At 41.3% G+C, this 19382-nt stretch overlaps 1 protein-coding gene across 5 annotated transcripts in view; it reads left to right on the top strand.

Moving 5' to 3' along the window:
* The window catches only part of ARHGEF9 (Cdc42 guanine nucleotide exchange factor 9), a 156286-nt gene that overhangs the window by 125986 nt on the left and 10918 nt on the right, over nucleotides 1-19382 (top strand). For 4 of the 5 annotated variants that reach the window (XM_025213793.1, XM_006032115.2, XM_025213794.1 and 1 more), the window contains exons 8-10: nucleotides 6743-6986; nucleotides 7734-7802; nucleotides 18304-18463. In XM_025213793.1, the coding sequence (XP_025069578.1) occupies nucleotides 6743-6986; nucleotides 7734-7802; nucleotides 18304-18463 (473 nt within the window). Of the gene's footprint in view, nucleotides 1-6742; nucleotides 6987-7733; nucleotides 7803-18303; nucleotides 18500-19382 lie in introns of those variants that run through there. The other variant, XM_006032114.2, reaches the window with a different exon arrangement.

Consider the following 19382-nt stretch of genomic DNA (forward strand, 5'->3'; position numbering starts at 1 on the left):
TTACCCAATCTTTAGGCCTCCTCCCACAGGTTCCATAGTTTCATAGTAGCTAGGGTCAGGAGGGACCTGAACACATCATCTAGACCGACCCCCTGCCACAGGCAGGAATGAATGCTGGGTTCACAAGACCCCAGACAGGTGATTATCCAACCTCCTCTTGAATTTGCTCAAGGTAGGGGCGAGGACCAGATGCACTTTGTTTGAACTCTGCAGCTGTACTGTCCCATTTTGAATGGTTTCGTCTTTTGTCGATTTCAGTATGTTTCCATAACTTGGAAACATTGGAAACTTATTCCTAGCAGCCTTACATGCTTGCCTGGCATCAGATGGCGAGTTCCACGCCTAAAAATTCTTGTTACAATGGAGGCTAAAGACTGTGTAGTCTGGTAGGAAAAAAAATAAGAGATTTGGCTATTCTGGATTGGGACTCTTAAAAAAAAATCACAATATGCAATTCTAATGGTCTTTCAAAATTACAGCATGTTAAAATGGCAGTGAGGGACTTCAGGCCTTTTGCTAATTTCCACATCAGGTTTTTTTTTTTCATTTGAACCCACCTACTCTGCAAGCTCAGCCTGGGATCTGGTACTCAAGTAAGGTTCTTTCCTGTTAGTTCATCTTCACCAGCCACTGCATTTGACCCCAGCAATAGCTGTACAGTCCTATTGCCATCATATCATTCCCTCAGTAACACTGATGCATCCCCTTTATCTTAATATACAACACTTCCAATTACATCCATGAAACTCTGTTGTCCTTTGCATGGGCTCCATGGGCTTAACTGAAGGCCAAATTTTAAGGCATTTGGGTTGTTACACTAGTGTCCTTGCCACTGAAATGTACTTAACAATTCTACAGAAGATGTCCAGATAAGATAGGACTCCAATTCACTATCCCAATCTGTGTTGTCTGTGAAGGGGCAACAGAAGCAAAATGTCAATTTGATGCTAATATGAAGAGACCGATTCATAATTTCCTAAATTAAAATAGAGAAGATGCAGGAATTAAAAATTTGCATCCAACATGCACAAAAAATACTAACTGGAAGGAAAAAAATCACAGATGCATATGAATGGAGCCAAGTTAGAAGAGAAATTGCTGTTATTCAGTCCAATATTGCCTTGCTTGTGCTATATAATCAAGCATACTACGTGAAAAAGTATGGTTGAACTCCTCCATCTAGGAGATCAGCACACATTTTGTTTTTTTTCATGTGGTATCAAAATTATTTTGTTCAGATAATTGTCTCAGATGGCACATGTGTTTCTATCTCCTTTTTGAGAAATTATCTCACAGTTTAATATATCTCATAGTAAGATTTTACCACTATATATTTAGCCAGAAATTTCTTTTATCCATAGATAGGGTTAGATCAGAATAGAAAGCCGCATTGTACTCCAGTAAGATACTCATATAGCATATGCTTAATAAACTCTTTCATAGGGAGTTTTAGGGTGAAGAACTGGCTACTTAAGACTTAACATTTTTAAACATTGTCTTCACCCATATTCATTAATACTATTAAGCAAATTAATGGAAAAGCTCTTCTGAGACCCTGTGATGAGTTAATTTATTTTGTGCATTTAAGGAGTTTTAATGAGAGACATTACTTATCATAATTTACCATTTGCTTTCAGTCTAGTTCAATTGAATGAGTATTGTGCATTGATTTTTAGTTTTTGATCATTCCTTTGATACTTTTAGATTATCCTTTTGATCTGGTATTTGGTCTTCAGAACACTTGAAAAGTGTTCTCATAGAGAAAAAAGGCAGCTTGCTGTTTAAATGGTCAAGTTACATGAATTTTATGTCTTTGAGTATTGGTTTATAACTCCTGGAAAAAGGGCATAGTTTTAATTTTTTTTTGTTAAAAGTGGCTGTTTAAATATGAATGCCTTATAACTTTGTTCTCCTTATAACATCATGCCTCTGAATGATCAATTTCCTATTTTTGATGACTTGGCTTTTTATGCTCGGTTTGTATAAATACTAATATGTTATTCAGGGAGCCTGACTCTCCTCTTAGTTACATCCATGTGAATCAGAAATAGCTCCATGACACACCATTGAAAATGTTACTTACAACTAATGCAAGAGAAAATGAGATCTCCAAGGTATCTATTTTCTGTCTTCTAATGTGGGAGCAAGCAGAGGGGAGAGGGTGAGAGAAGAATGTCTGAATATAATTTTTTGCCACAACTCATCAACACCTACATTTCACACCTGTGTTTAAGCAGCGAGCATAACAGCTCTCAAAATACCTATTTAGTGACACGTGCCTGCAATCTGTCAAGCAACTGCAGCGAGCCCATTGCATGGCTCTGTCAAAGGAACTAGAGCAGCTGATGTAGATCACAGTGAGAAAAGCAGCAGGAGGAATGAGGCTTGGGATCTGCTAGACCCATCAAGTGGGTCAGCAAACTCTAGAGGAAGCAGGTTTAGCCTGATGCTAAAGGTACTAGCCTGGAAAGTGGGAGGCTTGAGTTCAGTTTCATGCCACTGACATCTTATGTCAATGTTAAGGTTAAGTCCCTTAGGGCCACATCCTATTTGCTCTTCACATGCCTGATTAGCAGGTGGAGATCCATAAAGCTGCAATTTTGGGAAACTGGACATTTTTGCACAGTTTGGGATTCTGTTTTCTCCTAGTGGAAATAGAATCACACTGCCGAAAAGAGGGGTGGGCAAAATACAGCTCGCAGGCACAATATGGCCCACCAAGGGATTTTATCCAGCCTGTAGCAGCCCAGCCTGGCCCAGGTGCAGGGAGCAGGTCCTGCCACTCCTGGGCACGCAGTGGGGCTGGGGTGGCATGGTGGCCAGAGTCACTTCTCAGCAGCCCCTGCACTGGCAGCTCCTTCCAGCTGCTGCTGCCAGTCTCCACTGAGGCTGCCAGACCCAGTCCTGCTGCTGGAGTACCCTGGCCCTGACTGCCCTGCACCCACAACACCTGGAGGGACACTTAAGGGGTTTTAGTGAGCTGATGCAGGCCAAGGGGAGGGGGCCAAGGGAAAGGGGTGCTGACCAAGTCCATGATAACTCACCAAAACTCCTTAAGTGTCCATCTAGGCCAAATAATTGCCCACCCCTGGCCTAGGAGGAGGACACTCTTACCTCAGCCCAGTAATGCAGTGGCTGAGGCTGTTACCCAGAAAGTAAAAAATCAAGGTTCTAGACCCTCTGTCCCAGAGGAGGCTGAAACTTCTCTCTAACCACAGAGTCACAGGCTAGACCAGTGGTTCTCAGCCAGGGTGCCACAACATCCTGGGATGCCTTGAGATTCTTTCAAGGATGCCCCAGGTTGCCACACAATATTAGGACTGCTTGGTTTACAAACATGGTTCCCAAGATAAACCCAGAGATTACAAAAGAAATCCATTGTTGTGGTCTTTCTGACTTATTTACAACAGAAAAACCGCTCTATTATTTTTTTGGTGAAAATCGAGAGTTGGAATTGACTGACGGGTGCTTTGAGTCTATCCATAGGTGCCTTGAGTTTAAAAAAGGTAGAGAACACCTGGGTTTGACATTGCCCGGACCTCTTAAAGTTGGCTTGCTTTTATTTTCCAATTAATATCAATTTGATAAAAAATACTGGGTAGGTTTCTTCCCCACTAGGAAGATGGACCTAACTCAGAGCCCCAGATCCTTTTCAGGGCAGCATCCAGCTCACTGGGCCACAAATGCTCTGGAACACGTTTTCTCTTGGCTGCATCTTAATGGCCCAGATCCAAGAGGACATCTGGAGAGAGGACCATGTCTAATGCCTAGTTTGTGGCCTGGTGGTTAGAATACTTTACTGAGAAGCAGGACAAGAAGGTTCAAAACCCCCCTGGATGAGGGGTGCTTAAAATAGGAGTTCCCTATTCCCTGGGCAAGAGACCTAACCACTAGGCTAAAAGGTAGGAGGATCCTCCCACACGGGGACTTGTTCAGCCTTACATGCCTGCCCAGGTTTTCCCTGGGCAGCTGCTTGGCTGTAGCACAGCCCAACTGACCATGCTCAGGAGACTTCCATGAGCATTGCTGAATCCCAAACTATGTGTAAGTGCCAAAAAAATGAAGTTATGCAGCTACATACCTGACACTATGCACATGAAGGATAAATAGGATCTGGCCCATAGTCTTCCTCTGGGGGACCCATAGAGGAAGCCTGCTTATCTTGGGCTCCACCGAATTATTTGTACTGTACAATTTTGCTATCACCAGGATACATATAAGATTCAGTATGAAGTTGACATAAAGGACATGAAAGGAATAAATGAATGAAGTGTGGACATCAATATATAAATAATGATGGCTTTCTTTCCTGCCTCCAACCTAGTAAAGAGAGGTCAAAGGGCCATAGACAAATAAAGGGTTAGAGGAAAGCCACAGAGGCTTATACATGTGCAGGGAGGTTGCTCTGACGTCATTTAATTACAGCGCTCCAGCAGACTCGATTAATTGAGTCTGCTGGAGTGGTAATTACCACACTCCGGGAGACTCCAGATTCACATATATCAGCATCCCTATGCTGAAAAATGGTGGCAGGGGCACTTTAAAATAAAGCTTGTTTGATAAGCTTCAGTTCAAAGCGCCATGCTGCCATTTTTCATTGCTGGGGCACTGATGCACATGATGCTCTGGGGACTTTGAATTAGTTCAGCTCTCAGATCTGTGCTCATTAAAACAACTCCCCCCCCCCCCCCAAACACACACGCACCTCTGGAGCACATCTATAAATGCCCACAATCAAATATGGTAGTGGGGACTATAAACACCAATGAGTAAAAAGGAAGGTATGAAGCGTCCAGCGGGTTAGGAATATTTGAATGGAGTTGAGCTAAATCTAATTTGGAGTGAATATGAGGATAATTTTCCCAGCAGGGAAGTTTGTATGAGGAAAGTGATAGAAACCCCACCTCTTGTGACATTTAGAACTGGTTTGATCATCTGCCTTGGATCTCTTGAGCAACAAACTATTCCTGTCCTTGCAGTGGTAGAACATGACAGTGCACTTGTCCCCCTGCTTTTCCTGTGGTAAGCTGAAGGGTGGTTTTGATGTTTTCACCAGTTTGCCTAATAGCCACGTGTGAGGGTTGGTCCCAAAATTTTAAGAACATGTTAGACAAATACTTGTTTAGAATGGTTTAGGGATGAGCCTGACTTGAGGTCCCATTCAACCCTACTTTTCCATGATTCTATGATAGTTGGAGATGGACCTGCTCTGAGCAAGGGGTTGGATTAGATGACAACCTGAAGTCCCTTCCAACACTAATTTTCTATGATTCTATGATTCTGCATTCTCAGGTCTGCATTACTGGGGACATTTGTAGAAAATGCCCATAAGGTTTCCTCTTCAATATCTCTTCTTGAGGAGCACGTGAACTGGATTGGCCAGTGGCCTATGTTGTCCAGTTATCTGTGCAACAGAGACAGTGAGAAGATGCAAACCCCATATAATCATGATGGATTAAGTTAAATCAAAACAATTCAAGTAATCTAATTTCAATCCCCAGCCTCAATAAAAATGATTGCTTTAAATGCATTTATTCCATTTGTTCTTCAGTTAATTTCTTAAGAAAAGGCATTGTTCTTGGTTGATATAACTATTAAAGTGTGTAGAATAACATGTAAATAGGGCCTTTGCACTAGATTTGGTACATCTTTTTGCCACTTAGGAAGGTATTTTATGTGTTTGAAGGGTACACTCTAACTATAAACATTTATTTAAGCAGTTATATAGCTTAATATTTCATATACTTACTGATTCCACATTTTACTATGTTAGAAAATGGTGTTTGATTATTGCTCATTTACTGGATAACTTGCCTTTTGCTCATGATTTGTGTCAAGCAACTGCATTATGATGGTAACTGGAATTTAATTAAACATACAAAACAGCCTATAAAATTTATTGTTCTTAAACAAACCAACTGAACTGTTTTGGAGGCATCAACTTTTCTTATCAAAACAAGTTTCACACTTACAGCTAAATGATTTATTGAACAGAAAGATTAACTGTAGTCAGGGAATTGCACCATTTAGTTTAGGCCTGCCTGGGAAATTATTCAAATATGCCTAATTTAAAGTGACAGACTCCTATTGCTATTTGCCTGAGGCTTGGGAAAATCAGAAGAATTCCCAACATATTTCCTAAGTTATTCCTAAACGATTTATCCTTCAGACATTTTAAATGAATAGATTTCATTCCATCTCTTCTTGTTTTTGTTCATATTGAGTTCCAATGGATTCTGCATGTTTAGTTTTTATTTGCATTTTTAAAACATTATAACAACATATTTTTATTAAATTCAGATTTCATTTTAATAGCTATTAATAGAAGAAACATGTATTATAATTTAAATAACATTTTTAAAATATTTTTTACTTAAAAAAAAAATCATGAACTTTTTTATGAACCCTCCATGTAATGGACACTTACAGAATAAACAACTCAGTTGGGGCAGTTAATTCCTAAGTGCAAGCAAATTATATTTTTTTCTCCTAAAGTTTAAGGAATATACCAGTTTCACATTCTGTCCTCTGTAGCCTTTGTCTATCCTGTTCACTTAGCCAGCAATACTATTCTTTACAGCAAATTAAGTTGTAAGAATTAGATCATATTTTGAATATTAACTCTTTCAGTTCAGCACTTCAAGAGGACTGTGAAATGTCAACTGAACTGAGACTTAGTATGTATCTCATGAGATAGACTTCAGTCTACTTAGAAGTAAACCCGTCCCTCTTTTTCACCTAGGACCTGATACGAAGAGATATCCTATACTACAAAGGTCGCATTGACATGGATAAATATGAGGTGGTGGATATAGAAGATGGGAGAGATGATGACTTCAACGTCAGCATGAAGAATGCCTTTAAACTTCATAACAAGGAGACTGATGAAATGCACTTATTCTTTGCCAAGAAGCTGGAAGAGAAATTGCGATGGCTGAGAGCTTTCAGAGAAGAAAGGAAGATGGTACAAGAAGATGAAAAGATAGGTAAGGGATTCAAAATGAATGGGTGGGTGCTGATGGCATTTGGTTTATCTCTATCTGAAGGAGAAGGGTGAATTATTGTGCATTAGAACTACCAATAAATTTCATTCTAACATCCTTGGCTTATCTCACTGTCAGGGAATAGGTACCAGCTAATAATGCTTGGTCCTGACCATTCTTCCATTCAGTTACTAGTATTGCATTTCTGTTTGCTTAGGAGCAAATCTTACCCTTAGCATCAAGCCTCTGTCCAGATGTAGGAGAGAGGAATCAGGAAGTCCTGTGCCCGGAGAGGCATCTAGGCCTCCTGGCTATATAACTTCTGCCCTAGTTAGGCACCTCCTGAGTAGGAAGAAAGGCCAAGGATACTGCTGATCTGTTAGCCTTGCCCTCCTTTCTGCGTCAGCACATATGGCTGCTACAGCCAAGATTAGAATCAGTCCCATTATCCATAAAGCACTGCTTATATTTATGATACAGCATAACACTACTTAGAGGCAGGAAGGTTGCTTTCCATGCAACTCCTCCCACTGTCCCCTCCCCCCAGCCTTCCAGTTGATGTTATAAGGAGGCTTCATTTTAAAATAAGATCTGTTTTTTGTTCAAATGTTTCTCCATGTGGGCAGCCGCACCAGGTAGTGCTTTGTTCCTCAAGGGTTAGTTGTGTGATAAATGGTGCATGAAGAAATATTCCAGAGAGGCCAAGTAGTAAGCAATTTTCTGAATCGTTTGCCATGTTCCCTTTTCCAGGCTTTGAAATTTCTGAAAATCAAAAGCGACAAGCGGCAATGACAGTAAGGAAAGTCAGTAAGCAAAAAGGTAACCAGCAGCATATGCCATGATAGGTGACGTGAGGGTTTGGTGGGGCTTTCTGCTGGGCAAGAGTCCAGATTTCCTGGTTTTTCCCCCCTTTCTTTTTCTTTTTTAATACCATGTTTGTGGTTCATATACTGTGAAGATGTCTCCTTGGGTCAAATTAGTCTCTGATGTGACTCTGTTGAAGTCAATGGAGTTAGACCACTCCAGTCTCCAGAAGTTGTCTTGTGGGCATTTTATCTTAAACCATATGGAACGTATAGATGCACTAGCTCACTCCAAACTGAATTGGGAATGACTGGGAAAATGCATAGGAGCGTTGCTAACTCCCCGAGTCTCCCGCTTGAAAGGAATTAAGATGGCTCTCTTTGGATATGGTGAGTTCCTTTCGCTCTACCTCTTTTTCTTCTTGAAGTGGGACACTCATGGATCTTGTATGTGTACTTCTGGGAGCTACACACAACATAGCATCAGCTCTCACAAAAATAACATGCCCTGGTAAAGACATGCTATACCTATAGAATTAGATTCATCCCCCTGCCTCAGCAGAGTATAGCCAACTAATAAACAGATATTAAACTGATACACAACTGGCCAAAAGTTCACTACTAATCATCTTCTGTAATAGCTCTTGCAGCTATAGGTTTTGTCATGGTAGATGTAGGAAAAGTTCAGAGAGAAATTGTAGTACAAATGTTATAAGTTGTCCAAAGCTTCAGGAACAATTTGAGACATCACGGACATGCTGTCTAGCTACTGAACTATGTTAGCATAGTCAGGTCCCCCAAGAGCTTCAAAGTTTTGAGAACAGCTCTTCATTTCTTGGGTGCCTGATGTTCCCAGCTGGCTTGTCCCTGGTCTGTAGCTGTTGGGAGGTAAATGCTTGGATTTTTCAACTCTTCAAGAGAGGTCTTAGCCCTCTTCCCTGCTTACTCATCCCCATATTGCTCTGGTGATCCACTAGTGGTTTGCTAGGTTCACTGTGAATCTGCTGCTTTCCTTTATCCCTTCACTGTTATTGAAGATGTTCTGCTCCCTCATCACTTCCTAGCTTGTCTCCTCAGCTGCTTTCTAAAGGGTTTTGAGGACAGATTTTCTAAATATGGCATGTAGAAAAAAAAGTATTTGTCATTTAGATACCAAAAATATACAGCTGATTTTGGCAACAATGCACCCCATACTACACTGTCAATAGACAATTTTTGCAATTTAGTAACTCCTCATATGTGCAAAGTTCTGTAGACTTGTCCCTTCCCTATCTGCCCGCACACACCCATTAACAAGCATGCAGAGATTGCTAAAATTGCAGCCACTGGAAAAAACAAAAAAAACCCTTGTACAATCTGTGACTCTCATGACAACTGTGCCAAATCCAGTTTTAATTATTCCTAACCAAACTGACTCAGCTCAAGTGTGCCTGAGTGTACATATGAATATTTCCAATTAAACTCCCAGCCTTGCATTTTGACAAACTCAATGTACTTAACTATATTTATTTCTTACACCACAATTGCTCTCTTATTCTCTCTCTCTGTGGAACGAAAAAAGGGGATTTTATTAGCCCAGGCTCTTTTGACTATAAAATTAATTAGTTCGTACTTTCCTAGAACATCAGTCAGCACTTTGCATATGCAGAGTGAGCCGATACTGTAATACTGGGAATTCTTTTTATGATCTGAGGTTCCTGAGTCTGACTGAAACTCGTTCTGACTCTAAGCATCAAGTGAAGCAAAGCCCAGTTGTTTTACCTCAGACATTAATTTTGAAATAACAACAAGCCCCTTTCCTTAATATCATTAAATTAGCAAATCTGCCTCTCTCGTGCTGTCTTGTGCTTGTGTTATCCCAACCCAGTCTAAAGTTAATTGAATTAAGTGCTGGTACTGTACATTCTGTTAAAGTCAAGCCATTGCTAAGCACCATCAAATTAGATTGATTTTATTACCCCATGGGCAGGGGGTTGTATTCTGCACAGTAGGCACAGATGATTGCACTCAGCAATGGGGTCCTGTGTGTCTGCTAAGAAAGCAGGACTTGGTACAAAGGAGGGGACCAGAACTAGCCCCAAACTGATTTCCAGCTTGAGATGCTTTTCTTGACTACTTCTGTAACATTGTCATAGGTATGTTACACATTTCACCAGTAAGGTTTTACCAGAGACATTGCCATGTGCTTGAAGACTATGTATTGTTGCTGACTGGTTGTAGGTATTTGTGCTGAGAGAAGAATAACCAACTCTCAGGCTTCAGGATTATGGTAGACAGGAGTCACTTCCAATTCCCTCTGCATACAGCATCACACAGTTAGATATATGTTTTATTGGTAGGTTTTGGTTGCCTTCGAAGCATCTTTTAGATGAAACTAGTAAAGCACTTAAGTTAAAGCATGCAATAGCTTCCATTCACATCACTTGGACTGTTCGCATATTTAAAGTAAAAGACCAGGATTCTGCAGCTGTAGAAGGACTCCGTGTAATAGTCTGTAATAGTCTACTTTGGAGTGTCAGGATCTCTGTTCTGCTGCTACAGGCCAATGCATGTCTATCACAGCCCCATTTCTACCAGCCCCTATACTATCTCAGTTGTTCCCTTCTGCCTCTCAGATGGGAAACAGGAATAATATCCTTGCTCAAGGAAGAGATGGAAGCTGTTAAGGAGATGAAATGGAAAATGCAATATTCCTGTTAGAGCTGAACCAGAAGAATGTTTTCCAATAATATAAACTGTGGCTTATTTCATGAACTGTCATACAGCTCTTCCCTGAAGCATTACTCTGGGGCTGGCTAGCCTGTTTATTAAAAGGCAGCATTTAAACCACCACAGGCTGCCATACAGCAAGGACAGAAAGTGAGGAAGAGTATGCGAAGAGAAAAGAAGCCTCAAAACTTGATGAAAAGTTAAGGAAATGATTAGGAACTGACCTAAATCTTTGCATTTTTAGACCTTTATCCTTAAATCACAAGGGCACACACCATAATATATGAATCATTTCAGTTGGAAGCAGTCTGCCTTTCACACATCTGTGTACACCGAAACTCACGTGCACATGCACAGTGCCAAGATTCCTTCAAAACTGGCTTGATGATGAGCTAGATCAGATTTCAGCAACATGCCAGGATTTGCACTGGATTGGGGAAAACTTAATGATATCAGGAGATCAGGTGGCGTAAGGCAACTTTATGTCTATTCTCTTATCTTCTTGATATTAATTAAGCACAGAGTGAATGAGTAGTGTTTGCCATGCCTCTTCCCAGTGGTCAGGGCAGTTGACCTCTGTTTCTTCATTTTAAAAAAACCTGTAGATCCTAGGCCCAGTTACAGCCATGCCGTCCCATTCAGTGGATGTCAGTGATGGTAGAATTCTGTCTAAAGTCTCCTAGAAACACTGAAGTGAGAGCTAGAAACATCATATTTATTTGATTTTTTTAAAAAGCAGTCCACAGCCCTTATAACTCACAGTCCATTGGGGCTGTAGCCATTTTGCAAATAATGTAGAAGCTGCCAATGACATTCAGAATCTTCTTGACTGCACTCAAAAATCAGGCAGTTGGACAGTTAAATGGCATCAATTGTGTCTGAAGAATTGCATTTGTGACTGACTGCAGGTGCTAAATTGGAGGCTAGATTAAGGTGCCTTTGAAAACCAGGCCCATTAGGTCATCCAGTCCATCTTGAATGCCAATACAGGATTGTTCACTAAACATTTTCCATGTATTTGTTCCAGTTAAGGGACTCCAAGAACAGGCTTTCAGCACTCCCTTACTTACTCAAACTATGAGGAATTTCTTTTGCAATTGCTAAGTTTAACTTTCCTGAGTTTAATTTAAGATCATTACTCCTGCCTCACCTCCCCGTCCTCCAGTTAATGCTTTCAGTTTCCAAAAATGTCCAGATGGATATCAAATCCCCTGTTTTATCCTCTTCTATCCCCTCGTCTGGCTGTTTGTAACACATCTCTTTTTGCATTCAGTTTGGCATACATTCCTAGAAGCTATCAGCCAAGATTTGCAAAGATCACTAGAGATTCTTTGTGCATTGAGTTTTAGGTGCCCAACTGGAGTATCCCCATGCTGGTTCTGTACTTCTTTCAATCACTGTTTAATGTGAAATACAGAAACAGTCCTGGAAACAAAGACCAGGACTCTCCCCCTGCTAAGAGTATCATAACCACTAGGCAGCAGAGTCCTGCTCCCTCTGGCCCAAATAATTTTACATGTTTTTTCTGTATAGTGCACAGCTTCAACAGGAAAGGTGGAAGATGCTCACTCCCAACACAATGTAGCCTGCAGCCTGGTGGTTAGAGTACTCACCTGAGGGGGGGGCAGAGATGTGGGTTTGATCCCCTTCAATCTTAAAAGAGCATTAAGCCTGGATCTCCTACTTTCTTTGTAAGTGGTCTAAGCAACAGTCTCTTATCTAAAAGGTAGTGGGCACCAGCAGCTTAAAAAGAAAAGGAGCTGCCACATAATTTCATGAGTCCCAGGCCAGAGGGTGTGTGTTAGGCATGTTCTGAGAATGGCTCTCTGTCTCAGGAAAGTGTGGCACACGCAGGGCCCTTCAAAGCCACCTTGGGTGCTTAATTTTCAGCCTTGGGCAAAAGCAAGTGGGCAGGGCTTGGTTCTTAGCAACAGTCCCAAACTCAGCAGGGACACAGTATAGTTGTGGCCTAAGTGACCCTAACCTTTCACAGGTAACGCCCACCTGCTCAAAAAATTATGGTGTGTTGAAAATTCAGCGTAGCTCCACCAGGTAAGGTCCCAGCCCTGCCATGCAACCTCTTCCAAGCTGCCAAGTCTACCTACTACTCCCTTTACCATCAAATGTCTCCTACCCCCTCCCCCGCCCAAACCGAGATAATGTCACTCCCACCAGGAACCCTGACCCAAATTCTCTCAGGTTAAATTGGACTATATTCCCATCACATCTCACATTACTGCAGTTCCTATGCATTTCCTATGTCAAAGCTTCCAGGATATATCTGCACTACAAAATGAAGGTGCAGTTGTATCATGTGTGACATATTGGTGCTACCTTAATCTAGCCAACTTGAATAAGAAGAGCAATGAAAACACATCAACATGGGCTTTAGCAGAGGAGCACTCTCTGGACACCCTGGGTTTCTACTGTGCATGCTAGTGCATGCAAAAGTCTGTGCTACTCCTTCTCAATCACTTCTGTTACTCCTGCTAGCTAGCTTAAGCTAGCACCTGCTAGCTGTCACTCCTTCATTTTGGTGTGTAGATGTAGCCCTGGTGTCATTCAACAAGGTTAAGGTATATATTAGCTAAACTCTAAAATAAAGGGGGTACTTATCTTTTTAGGCATAATCAACATCATTTCCCTTTTGTTCACGAAGCTTTCTACACCACAAATGAAACACTATCATTACTAGGTATATTCACATTAACAATACCACTTCCCAACATATACAGAAAAGACAGCACAAATCTCTTTGCACATAAATTACATTGACCATAAACTGAACCTTCTAAAAAAATGAATGCTGACTATGCAATGATAATCTGGAATTTGCCCTGACCATTTATCAGTGTTTCTGATCCAAAAGTATTGATTTTGATTAGGATTTTCATAATATAGATGTAACTGGCTCCTCACTACTCATTGTAATTATGGATCCAATTCGAGTCAGCAGCTTTGGTTCTATATATTTGATTAGATTTCACAAACTAAGAAAGGGTGGGTAAAATAAATACCTGGAGAGGAGACCTCCAAGAATACCTATGTGCACAAGCATGTGGCAATAGTACCTCTGTGTTAGGGAGAAGTGGTCTTTCTTCCAAGCCATTTTTAAACAAATGCTCCAACAGGGTACAGGGAGAACCATCTTTTGGCTGAGATACAAAACTGACCTCTTATGTTCCTCAGGGATCTCAGAGTACTGTTTAAGGAATTAAAATGTTTAGTTTCACGTGATGACTTCAAGCAGGGTTATGCTGTCAGCTTACATACTCCCTGCCATGTCATCTAGATATAGCATTTTTCTTCCTTTTTTGTCCTAAAGTGTCATGTACAGTTGCTGTGTGCTTTTATAGAGCTTCCACGTTTCACCCCACCCCTAAATGGCTGTATGTCAGTAAATCGACGAGTGAAGTAATTTGTGTAACTCAATAAAGTGGTTAATCTCGGTACAGCACTTTATAAACTACTTAAGGATGAGGAGTTATGTAATTGTAAGTACTTGGATAATACGATCTTTACCTGGCTTTGTCTGATAAGGCAGGTAAAGTATTACTCATTGTTTCAGTGCTAAAGTCTCTTGATGTTAGTTTGCAGTAATGGACTCATTTGTACAGAAGGTAGAATTGCCTTGCCCTGTGTAGAGACTGCTGGAGAACTGATTATAGAGTAGCTGATGGACTCTTACCTTTCTCAAGCAGGAGCCTAGAATGATAGCAACTAACTCTTTTCCCTTCTTCATCCTACAAAATAAAAAAGTTTTGTCTAATGGGTAGAGAAGGGAGCTAGGATTCGCATAGGATTCCTATTCCTATGTAGCATTTCTAATAAGACCAAACTCTACAAGCAAGTGAAGTGAAGTGAAGTCCTCTGCTCTGTGCTGCATTAATGCGGAACCTCAAGCTGGGTGAGCATGGCAAAGTAATGGCAATCTCCTTGGGCAGATAAAGACTTTTGCTCATCACTTGTTACTTGCATCTGTATCTATGAAAGTAATGTCTACCCTACCTGAGAGCAGAAACAAGACCTGTGCTAGTTTTGTAACTAAAATATTGGGGAAAAAACAAAACAGTTCAGTAACTGGCAACAAAACAGAAGATTTTTGTTGGACAGTGGCAAACATGCCATTAATTTCTCAGGAAATCACAAACTTGCTCTTGGGCAGTTTGAGAGCCAGATGTTGACCACTCGAAACATGAGAGAAAATAAATGAAAAATTGTGTCGTGTTTTGAGAGCCGCTGTGAAAATGTGCTCAGAAGAGGCCAAAGGTCACCCACAGCTGCACCTACTTCTCCCTTTAACTGAATTGTGTCATTATTCTCTGGATGTGTACCCACACAGAGATTCATACTTGAATGGAGCACACTCCCTAGCACTCCACAGAAACACATTATGCATGTAGGAAGGTAAACTTGTGAGGCTGTGTGCCTCCTAGGAAGTGTGTTCCCTCAGTTAACCCCAAGACCAATAATAAATGAGGGCTCCTAACCTAGCACCTTCTCCACTCCCCAGCACTGTCACAGTTTCAGCCCCTAGAGGAATAGAAGGCACTTACATCTCACCACCCATCGTTTAAAGCTAGCTAATGGACAGCACAGTATCTAGATGGAAGTGCAAAGATAAGAACCATGAAACAGCTACTTATCAAGGCATGGGAGAAATCCTTAAGGGGTGAGAATGGAATAAACACAGAGAGACATTGGATAGTTACTGCTCTCTCCTAATTCTTCCAATCCCAGGGAGATATTTCTTTCTGTAGAAGTTAGGAAGAAAAGTAGAAATGGGTTTAAATCCCTTTAAATTTGTTTCTGTGCTGAGAAATCCAAATGATTTGAACTGACATTGCTGGACGCTGAAGTACTGCTCTGTTTCAGCTGATAGCGCATCCTTTTCTCCCCATTGTTTCTGTCCTAAGCTTTTCTTTTGCTCATGCCGTACAGAATCCCCCCCAATTCCAGTCATACTGAACAATCTCTCTGCAGCTGCAACCTGTGTGTGGTGCAGAATTATGCATGAACCAGCAGAAGGAGCTCCAGTTCTGATCGTGGTGTATAACTGGTTCCCTGCGCCTGGGAAAAGCAGCACAACAGCTGTGCCTGGAAATCTTTTCTTATCTATCGATTCTCCTCCTCTCCCTCCTCCCCAACTTTGCATTTTGAATTCTGTTCGCTAAGGCAGTCAGAGATTACAGCTTTCTCTGTTGGAAAAGAGCTTTGCTCATTTGTTCAGATGAATTGCAGGGGAGTTATGGTTTTGCATATTAAAAAAAATCCCTAGAGAGAGAATCTTGCACAACTGCTTGAGGTTCTCATGAGGGAGCAAAGCAGTTGGTTCAGATACAAATATATCAGTTCCTTGTTCATTTGGAGAACTGTTCTTTTTCTGAGGTTCTGAAAATAAGTGGAGTTTCCTCCCCCATTTCTGATAGTTCACTTTGGCCAGGAACACCCATATACCAGTCAAGAAAAGCTCTGGCATTCCCAGCTATCAGCTAATGTCACATCGTAAAACTCACAACAGAAGCCTCTTTGACCCCCAAGTGCTTCATTTAAATTAGAGCAATCTCAAGGCTTCTTCTCTAGAATAGCAAACTGTCATGGCCCTTTGAATGCAACATGATGTGGCCACCATACTTTCCCTGTCATAAAAACATAGGTATAAAATATATGAGATGCCATAGTGGGCCAGACCACAGGTCTAGCTAACTCAGCATCCAGTATCTAACAGTAACACCGAATAGATGCTAAATTAAAGAGTATTTATTATGCAGGACATATTCAGACCGATCTGCCTGCTGCTTCTCTTCCCTTAAAGCCTCGAGCCTGTAGAGGCCTAAGAAGTCCTAATTTGGAGCTTGCACCCAGAACTATAATATCTAATACCCACTGATGGACACATCCTGCAGGGATTTGTCTAGTCCTTTTGAACCTCGTTCACTTGTCAGGTTCAGCAACGTCTTCTGGCAATGAGTTACACAAGGCAAGTTATGTCCCATTTTGGCCCACTACATCAAACAAGCCAACAAGAGTTTGTAAAGAGCTGGCCTGCTGGGTTCTGCACCAAGTAGATGTGACAAGAATAATCAGATGTTAGGTTAGGACAGTTTTGAGCTGCCTGAGCAATCTAATTGGAGAATGGGATCTGGCCTGTGGTCTTTAACGAATCCTGATGCCAAAACCTTTAAGTGTTTAGCCCATCCCTGTAATAAAGACTCCCTAGAAGTAGCATTCTAATGCGCAGACATCTTTCCCAGATTTGTGTCTTTGGGGTGGGTACTAACAGCAACATTAGAAATTTGTGAAATGAGTCTGCTTAAGTATCTAAGAACGTACTGGGAAGGTGTAGGACTCCTGCAGAAGACCCATAATCCCACACATTGAACTGCACGGGCTGGATCACGCCCTTCTTCAGTGAAAAACCAAGGGTGAACATCTCCATGAGGTTTATTCCCTTTGCAGGTCTTGGCCATCTTTATTCAGGGGGGAGGTGCCTGCCCTACTCACAAACTGAATAACGAGTTCTGCATCCAGCTGAAGGGATCCACAGAAGGCAAGAAGACCTCACTGCACCTACTTCAAAGCCCTCCAGCCTACACTTTCTTGCTTATGGGGGTTCTGTCTGCTCACCTTGCTTAAGGACTGTGCTTAAAGAGGGGTTATGCTTCGTGGATGGCATCGCCGGAAGGGAAATACAGCAAATAGCTATACTACCTTTGCCTGATACTCTTTAATATAGTAGTGCTGCACATCTCTTCAGTTCCAACCTCAGTGACTCAGGGCACCCCTTCTTTACCTCCTCATGACCGTGAATCTAGGTTCTAACTCCGGAGAACACCTTCTTCGCATTCAGTGAAGGTGTCTGAAAGACAGCACCCCTCACAACCCCTGGTGCATGCAGAGGAGGGGCTATCTGACTCTCAATGGTCCTGGTTCACTCCATGTTACGTCACAGTGCTACAGGGTGTTACATGTACAGCACCATTAATAGACCTTCTCACTCCCATACCCCAGTCACAAGAGTGACTTCTTTGCTTCTTTGAAACACTTTGCACTGGCTTTTAACAAGAACATTCTGCCTTGTGAGATACCCACTATTCCCAGGTTTGGGTTGACCAGAAAGAGCCCATCAATGGCATTATATCCCTTCCGTATTGAGATGAAATCAAGCTGTTAAATTTAAGGCAAACCTTCTGGAAAAGTCCTACAAACTGTACCAAAGAAAGCAACAGCCTCCTGTCTATGGGCTTTTTAAACCAGCAAACGGGCTTCAGTAGAAAACATACAGTTCCCTACAGTGCAACATCTCTATTGCTATTCAGTTCTATTTGCCCATTTCAAGAAAACCCTATTTAATGGTTCTGTGGAGCTTTTTGCCCTTGATTTTTAACCATCAAGGGAAGGAGGTTCTGGAACAGCCCTCCAATAGGAATAGTGGGGGAAAAAAACCTAATGAGCACTAAGAAGGAGCTTAATAAACTTATAAATGTGCTTATGGACTCGATAACACAAGAGATCCTTCCCATTTTTATGTTTCATCCCAATTTCATAGCATAGAACTTGTCCATAAGGAAAGCCAAAGTAACTGACCTTTTTCAGATCTCCAACTAGTTGTCTGATTTAGGTGGCATTTGAGGTGAGAGTTTAGGACAGTTGCTGTTTTCTTCCCTAAAACTGCTTTTTCTTGCATATGTCCCCATTGTTTGGGGCCTTGGTTTTTAGAGTTATAAAAAATATATAGCATGAGTAAGACTTTTGACCCAGCTGCACTCTGACTGACCTCTTTCTTTTCCCCCCAACCGTCGATGCAGGTGTCAGCTACTCCAGGTCGGTTCCTCCAGCCTACCCGCCACCCCAGGATCCATTAAATCAGGGACAATACATGGTGACAGATGGCATATCCCAGTCCCAGGTCTTCGAATTCACCGAACCCAAACGCAGTCAGTCACCATTCTGGCAAAACTTCAGCAGGTTAACGCCATTCAAAAAATAATACATAGAGTGAGATGGAGAATTTTAAAATAAAAATTTTAAAAATTTAAAAATAAAAAGAAATAAAATTATATTTATAGATGGACCTTTTTTCGGAGAAGCACTGTTGCAACTAAAAATTATATATATATATATACATATATATATATATATACATATATATATAGAAGGACCAAAAACTTTTTTTGTTGTTTTTGGGAAACAATCTGCTACTAGATTCTAGGAAGCACCAATGACATCTAATCATGTGACCTATTTTATTTTATTCCATTGGTCAAACAACACATCATTTTTTCACTTCATTTCTGTATTTTTCCCCCCCATTGTCATTCAAGATTGTCTTTGTCTCTCCAGAACGATTTCTTGTTCATTGTGAGTCCATCTCTGAAGTTCTTCACAGGCTACATTGATGTATATTTTATGTTATTTTATTTATGCCTTTTCCCCACCCCCCTTTTTAGATCTCTGCTCCCTCTCCCTCTCCCTTTCCCTTCCCCTCTCCCAAGTTATTGACTGTTCCCAGAATTATAGTTAAAATGAGCATCCCTCCCACCCTCCCCCAGCATCGCCATTCTGAGTTGTGCCAGTCTGGGTGTGCTCTGTTGTGCACTGTGACCTGCTGCTCAGTATTCCTATTGCTTTTACTGTTTTATAGGTGTTCTTGCAGGGGAAGTGGGAAGTGGGGAGGGGGCATAAACAAACACAAGCGTTATCAGCTCTTTACCATGAGATGACTTCTGTTCATTTGATTTGTTGCATTTTTTTAGACGATGTTTTCCTCGAAGCGTTGTGTTAGATCACCCTCCATTCCCAGTAATGCCAAGAAAGAACCTCCGGAGCTTTTGTTGTTTTCAATTTTTTTGTCTTGCTTTATTTTCCTCAGGTTATTTTTTCCTGC

The sequence above is a fragment of the Alligator sinensis genome, unplaced genomic scaffold, assembly GCF_000455745.1.
Source record: "Alligator sinensis unplaced genomic scaffold, ASM45574v1 scaffold626_1, whole genome shotgun sequence".
Taxonomy (NCBI): Eukaryota; Metazoa; Chordata; order Crocodylia; family Alligatoridae; genus Alligator; species Alligator sinensis.